The sequence below is a fragment of the Carettochelys insculpta genome, chromosome 1 (genome assembly GCF_033958435.1).
Source record: "Carettochelys insculpta isolate YL-2023 chromosome 1, ASM3395843v1, whole genome shotgun sequence".
Taxonomy (NCBI): Eukaryota; Metazoa; Chordata; order Testudines; family Carettochelyidae; genus Carettochelys; species Carettochelys insculpta.
Genome location: NC_134137.1, coordinates 382,694,117 through 382,701,812, shown reverse-complemented (window position 1 = coordinate 382,701,812; position 7,696 = coordinate 382,694,117). Strand labels below are relative to the sequence as shown.

At 45.9% G+C, this 7,696-nt stretch overlaps 1 protein-coding gene across 1 annotated transcript; it reads right to left on the bottom strand.

The window, feature by feature from the left end:
* Nucleotides 1–936, bottom strand: LOC142007572 (olfactory receptor 5V1-like). Its single transcript, XM_074984262.1, has one exon. It carries the CDS (start codon nt 934–936, stop codon nt 1–3), a length of 936 nt encoding a protein of 311 aa, XP_074840363.1.
* Nucleotides 937–7,696: the final 6,760 nt, after the last annotated feature.

Here is a 7,696-nt window from a genome sequence, read left to right as displayed (position 1 = left end):
TTATTCCCTCCCCTGTCTCCCTAAAGCCTTCCTAATGGCCCCCTTTACTTCCTGGTTCCGGGGACTGTAGATGAGGGGGTTCAGCATGGGTGTGACAATGCAGTACAGGATGGAGACCAGGGTGTCCACTCCTACTGAGTAGCCTGTGCTAGCACAATTGTAGTTAAGGTTGGCCATCCCAAAGAATATGGTGACCACGATCAGATGGGCAGCACGGGTGGAGAAGGCCTTGTACCTTCCTTTGCTGGAGTGGATCCTAAAGATGGCCACTAGGATGTAGAGGTATGAGATAACAATGAGGAGAAATGGGCTGAGGCCCACTAAGATGCTGGCAGTGTGAAGCATCATTTCATTGATGTAGGTGTCAAAGCAGGCGATCTTCAACAGGGGAGGGACATCACAGAAGATGTGGTGAAGCTGGTTGGCTCCACAGAAGGATAATCTGGAGGCCAGGAAAGTATGTATGGCTGAGTCCAGGATACCCCAGAGCCAGGAGCCCATGGCAAGTGGGAAGCACACCCTCCGGCTTATAATTTCAATGTAGCGCAATGGATTGCAGATGGCTGTGTACCGGTCATAGGCCATGACGGCAAGTAGTGCACGCTCCGCTCCAGCGCATGACATTAGGAAGAACATCTGGGCCATACATCCACAGTAGGAGATGGTCTCCCGCTCATGCAGGAAGTTCACCAAGATCTTGGGGACTGTGACTGATGAGAAGCAAATATTCAAGCGGGATAAGTGGCTGAGTAAAAAGTATATGAGGCTGTGAAGATGGGAATTCAGCTGGATGAGGGTGAATATCATGGAGTTCCCCACCAAGGTGGCAATGTAGATCACCAAGAACACCAGGAAGAGGAAGGTCTGACCTTGGGGAAGGCCAGAGAAGCCCAGGAAGATGAACTCTGTGATCTGCATCTGATTTCTCAGTTCCATGAGGCTGGAAAAGTTGGTCAGTGGTGAGAGGGACAGGAAGAGAGAAGAGATGGTGAGTGAATCGGGAATTCCAAGCAAAGGTACCATCTAGCACCACATCTGCAATTCCACATGCAGAAAGTCTGGAAATTAAGGTAGGCCTATACTGCAACTAGACACCTGGGGCTAGCCACTGCCAGCTGATTTGTATACCCAGTGCACAGGCTGATGGGCTGTTTCACTGCAGTCTAGAGTCCAGTTTCAGGCTGTAAGCTAGGGCTCTAGGAACCTAAGAAATAGGAGAGCCCCAGAGCTCAGACTGCAGCTTGAGCAAGAAAGTTTACACAGCAATGAAACAGTCTTGCAAGCCTGAGTGAGGTGGCATGGGCCAGCCAGGGGTGAATAGCCGTGTCTACACGTGCACGCTACTTTGAAGTAGTGGCACTAACTTCGAAATAGCGCCCGTCACGGCTACACGCGCCGGGCACTATTTCGAAGTTAACTTCGACGTTAGGCGGCGAGACGTCGAAGTCGCTAACCCCATGAGGGGATAGGAATAGCGCCCTACTTCGACGTTCAACGTCGAAGTAGGGACCGTGTAGTTGTTGCGCGTCCCGCAACTTCGAAATAGCGGGGTCCGCCATGGCGGCCATCAGCTGAGGGGTTGAGAGATGCTCTCTCTCCAGCCCCTGCGGGGCTCTATGGTCACTGTGGGCAGCAGCCCTTAGCCCAGGGCTTCTGGCTGCTGCTGCGGCAGCTGGGGATCCATGCTGCAGGCACAGGGTCTGCAACCAGCTGTCGGCTCTGTGTATCTTGTGTTGTTTAGTGCAACTGTGTCTGGGAGGGGCCCTTTAAGGGAGCGGCTTGCTGTTGAGTCCGCCCTGTGACCCTGTCTGCAGCTGTGCCTGGCACCCTTATTTCGATGTGTGCTACTTTGGTGTGTAGACGTTCCCTCGCAGCGCCTATTTCGATGTGGTGCCACGCAACGTCGAAGTTGAACATCGACGTTGCCAGCCCTGGAGGACATGTAGACGTTATTCATTGAAATAGCCTATTTCGATGTTGCTACATTGAAATAAGCTATTTCGATGTTGGCTTCACGTGTAGACGTAGCCAATAACTACAGTGAAGCCATGGCTTGTGGCTTGCAGGAGCTTCCAGCCACACAGCCATCTTTTAATTTTTGTCTTTGCTGAGCCCTGAGTCTTACAAAACAGTCAGGTTTCCAGTCCAAATCAGGACCGCATTTTGTAAAGCACCCATACAAAGAGACGTGCATGTTAGGCCAATGCCTGCCTGAGATGACAGCCATTAATTTTTCTAGCTTCTGCTAGTGCAGCAATTGGGTCTTGATATGCCTTGGTCTCTTAGATCAAAGAGTCCTCTATAGTCAGTATTTGTCCCCCAGGTAGGTTCTATAACCTTTGTTCTTAAGTGCCTGACCTTTCATTTAGTCATGTTACTCTTTTCCATTTATCATCATCATCATCATCAATAACCATGGGCTCAGTGCCTTTTAGTGTCCGATGCATCCCTCACTATTCCCTTCCATCTTAACCTGTCCTGTGCAGACTGGCTTAGTTTCCGTAAACTATCTCTGCACCAATCTACTATATCATCTACACATTCTCTGTGGGGTAAGCCTCTTCTGTTTGAACCGCCCATTATGCCAAATACCAGGGTCTTGACTTTTTGTTTGGCGTCATTCTGCAGATATGCCTGAATGGCTGTAGCTTCCATTGTATAACTTTCTGCCGTAGGTTCTCTTTTTGCTGTATCTTCCTACATAATTCCTCATTGGTGACCTTCTGCATCCATCCTATTTCAGGATCTTAACTCTTCTTGAATGCCAATATCTTTCTCTTTGAATCTTTCATTATCACCCATCTCACAACCATACTATATGTTGCTGAATACACACATTTTCAAGGCACTCAGCTTATTTCCTAAGATAATCTCTTTGCTTTTCCAGCTCTTATCCATCACCTTCAAACTTGCTCTTGCTTTCGCTATTCTAGTCACTATTTCCTTCTTACAGTCTAGATCATACGTCATGTTGCTGCCAAGATACCTGAACTTCTCTACATAGCCTAGTTCGAGCCCGGCTATTGATCTTCCTTCTTATTTCCTTATTTCAAAATACCACTGTTTTCATTTTATCAGTGTTCATAATCAGTCTATACCACTTCCCTTCCTCATTAAGCACCTGTACCATTCTTGCTAGCTACTCTTAATCTTCCTTTATGATAACTAAATCATCCATAAACCTCAAGTTGTTAATTCTCATCCCATGAACCAATATTCCTTCTACCTCTTCCTTGATCTTGTCCAACACTCTCTCTAGGTGCGTGCTGAAGATACTCGATGATATTGAATCTCCTTGTCTCGTACCTCCACTCGTTCTCAACCAACTTCCCAACCTGCAAGTTCTCATCGCTGCCTCCACGTTGTCATTGATACCCTTCAACAACCATATCAGTCTGATAGCCACTCTGTGTGACTCCAACACTGTGCAAATCACTTGACAAAGCATTTGTAGATGTTCTTTTTCTTTTGTCAAGCTTTCTCCTCTATCTATCTTAGTGCCAATATCTGCTATATGGTACTTCTACCTTTTCTGAATCCCACTTTCTCCTCCACTAGATGTTCTTCTATTTACAATCTCAGTCTCTCCATCAGTATCGTCATCAGCACCTTCCCTAGATGACTTGTTAAAGCAATTGTTCTGTAGTTCTCGCATACCAACATGCTTTCTTATGTAGTAAGTACAGGCCCAGTATGAGGCCTTAGGCCTGAACCAAAGTAATGGTCAAGACTTTGCTAACAGAAAGCAAAGTGCAGCTGTGAGCTAAAGGAATGCATTGCTCACAGAAGTTGGCAAGAAGAGGGTTGATGTTGCATAAAAATATCTACCTAGCATATTGAAGTAGGAACATGGTACCAGAACACGCTACCCTGGAACATTGCACAGATAAGAAAGAACAGGCCAATCCATCCCAATGACAGAGGCAAAAGGGTAATATGATGGATAGAGTTGTTTTGTTCAAACCAACATGTACAAGGTGAGAGGCGGCACCTGACTACGTAGAAGGGTTGTACCTCAATACATCAGGCGTGATGTGTAAATTGTTTGTACCTGTGTATAAGAATGTACTTCTGGGATGTGGTCTGGGTCCGGCCGAGGTGGCAGTGGCAAGTCCTGCCACTGACTGAGCCGAGTCCATTGACCGTGGGTGCATATTTGTAGTATGCCCTGACTTAGACTAAGAAGTCTACAGGGAACTACTATTGTGTCCAGTACGGCAATAAACCTGGCCGACATGCCTTCACACCTTACTAGACTCTGTGGTCACTGGGGGTTCTCTTCGGGTCTGCTGTGTCGGCTATCTGCAGAGTTGGGGCAGTGCACAGAGGGAACACATGCACGCAGCTGAGTGATACCAACATTGGAGAGAGCAGAGCACCATGCTGGTGGCATCTGACAACACTGATGGACAGAGTTGCTTTGCTCGAACCAACACCTTTCTTGCATATTGTAACTAGCACAAATCCTGTCCTTTCTTTAGGGGTCTTCCCTTCTTTCCATGCTAAATTACATAGTGAGTGTATTTTCTGAATCGTACTTTCTCCACTGTATTTAATCATCTCTCCTGTGATCTTATTATTTCCAGGTCTCTTGTTGTTCTTTAGTCTTTTCACTGCTCTTTCTACTTCCTCCTTCAAAATATCAGTCTGGCTCTTGGTGACCAGTGCAGATCTCTCTTTTAGTTCTTTGATCAGTTGCTCTGAGCCACTCAGGTCCAACTGTGCTTTGTACAGATTGGTGCAATATGTCATCCATCGTTGCACAGCCTTCTTCTTGTTCATGAACACCTAACTGTTCTCATCTTTGACAGCCATCTGCTTTGTCTGCCACTTCCTATTAATATTCCTGATCATCTTACACACCTCCCTGGTCTTACACTTACCATAATACTTCTCTATAACTTCTCACTGCTCCTCTAACCATTTCGCCTTATCCATTCCGGCTGCTTTCCTTACCTTGTTGCATTTCATTGTATATTGCTATTCCAACCTCTCAGAAACATCCCTTCTGATCTTCAACGCACTCTTCTCTTGGATCAGCTTCAGTGTCTCCTGCGTAATACACTTCTTATTGATCTTCTCTTTTTCCAGAACTGTCTGCTCAATTGTCTCTTCTATCGCCATGGCTATGCCTTTGATTCTCTTATCTAGGTCTTTCTCTATGCCCACATTCTCAATCTTCTCTTCAAGTGCTGCTCTGTACACATTCCCTACTGCTTCCTCACCTAGCCTCACCACATCTCTTTTTTTTTAAAACTGTATCTTACACTTTCTCTTGAGTTTCATCTTGATGTTTGTGATCACTAGACTGTGGTCCAAGCCTATATCCTCTCCTTGGAAAGTTTGACACTTCTGTATTGATGTTACTCATATTTTTATCAAGATCATAGAATCACAGAACAATAGAGCTGGAAGAGACCTAAAAAAGCCATCAAGTCCAGCCCCCTGCTCTAAGCAGGACCAAACCCATCAGATCAGCCCTGCCAGGGCTTTGTCGAGGTGAGACTTATCATGTTCTTGGAATTCCTGTCATTCAACAGCCATGTCCACTTCCTACAGTCCTTTCGTTGGAATCTCATGTTGCAGATCATCATCTCATGCTCCATAGCAAACTCGAGTAGTTTCTCACCCTGTTCATTTCTTTCTTTGTATCCAAACCTTCCCATAACTCTCTCCCAACCTTCATTATCTGTTCTGTTTTTCATGTTCCAATCTCCTCTGATAATCAACACATCTCTCTTCGGTATCCCTTCCAGCATCTTTTTCAAGTCTTCATAGAATAGGTTGATCTCTTTCTCCGTACTGTCAGACATGGATGCATACACCTGAATGACCGAGATGTTGAATGGTTTCACTTCAAATCTCACTACCATCATTCTCACACTCATTGGTTTGTTTCCTAATAATGCTCCTCTAGCTTTTTTGCTAAGAAGGAATCTGACTCCTGCTTCATGCTTTGTTTCATTCCTTGACCAATGACTTTTCACCCTCACATCTCTCCTGATGCCATCCAACACATCTCCACCAGTCTAAGTATACCACATCGGTATCTCTCCATCTCCTTTCGAAGCACCTCTAACTTTCCAGTCACCCGCAGTGTTTGGATGTTCCACATTCCAGTTGATAGTATATGTGTTTGTAATTTTCTTTCAGTAGCTAACTTATTGACTCAACCCTGATCGCTTGCTTGGTATTGTGGACCTTGTTTATCTGGGCAATGTCTGAGCCAGCATCTTTTATCAGTTAGTCATACTGGCATCAGATTTCATTCATAGTGTTGTTTTACAATCAGCACACCATTACTCATCTGATCAACCCTCCTCCTTCATACAGGCTTGGTACTGGCATGGAACCCTCAGAGGCTTCATGGTGGAGTTTTTTCCATTTACCAAGCATTCAGCACTGCTGTAGATCCGTGAAAAGGTTCAACAATCATTTGAAGGCTGGGAAGAAAATGGCTTGTACTAAGGGAGTCTGGATCTTAATTTGTTTTGCTTACTGAAAGGAAGGTTAAGAGCTCTTTTGATTGCCAAGCAAGAACCTTCCTGGGGAGCCATATTGCTAGTGGGCAGCTGGCAGCCAAAGGTGTAATAAGAATCAATGGCTGGAAGTTAAAGCCAGGCAACAGCAAATAAAAAATATGGTCCCAATTTTTAACAAAGCAGGTTATAAACCATTGAAACAAACTGCCAAGAGACATTGTAGATTCACCATATTACATCCTCACACCCGTCTGGAGGCCTTTCCAGAAGATGTGCTTTAGCCAAACCCTAGTTATACTGAATGCGGGATCAGTTGTGGGCTGTAACCCTTTTTGTCTAATTTCAGTTGTTGGATTGGCTGGTGGCCTGTCTACCACCCCTGCAACTGGGGAGCTCCCCTGTGAGGTGGCAGCCCGTTCCAGTACCCCAAGGCATGGGGCAGCCAGGGAGCTGCACTTGCTTGGCAGCTGCAGCCAGGGAGCCACCCAGGCCAGTCCCCCTCCACCATGTCCTGTATTTGGTATAGGAAAATATGGTCACCCTATTCAAGAGGAATCTGAGAAGGATCCCACAAGTATATACATGAGTGATCCAGAGCCACATCAAATAGAATACCATAATTATAAGGACTGTCAAGACTCCCACTACAGGACAAAAGTCAGCCTGACTGCTGGGTTTCAGAAAAAATTCCCCCTTTGGGTTTGTTGTTTCACTTTAGGTTTCTTGCCTTTTCCTTTGAAGGGCTTCAAGGCTGAGAGCCACAGGGGTGAGAAGAACTTGAACAAATGCCCTCTTATATCCTAGAGTGGTGTTTCCCAATTTTATTTGGCCATGGGACCTTTTTTAAACTTGAAAAAATTTTCTATCTCCTTCAGCCCTCAAACCTGCCCTCCCACCTCCAGACTTTACCTGCCTCAGCCATTAGCCACCAAATCCTCCCACCTGTCCCCAAGCTTTACTCCCCCATCCTACAAATCTGGCCCCACACCCCCAGGCCTAACCCCTCTCAGCCCCAAACCAATCCCCCAGGACTAACCCATCAGGGGTACTGGCTAGGGAGCCTACAACAGGCAGCCACATGCATTCAGTTGAAGGAAGGCTGGCATGGAGTAAAGATCAATTTGGGGGAGTAAAAGCACTTTGAAGTAGCTACACAGCATGCCAACCCTTCAAAGTTTGACACTTCGAAGTTGCTGTGGGGAGAATTAGCCTAA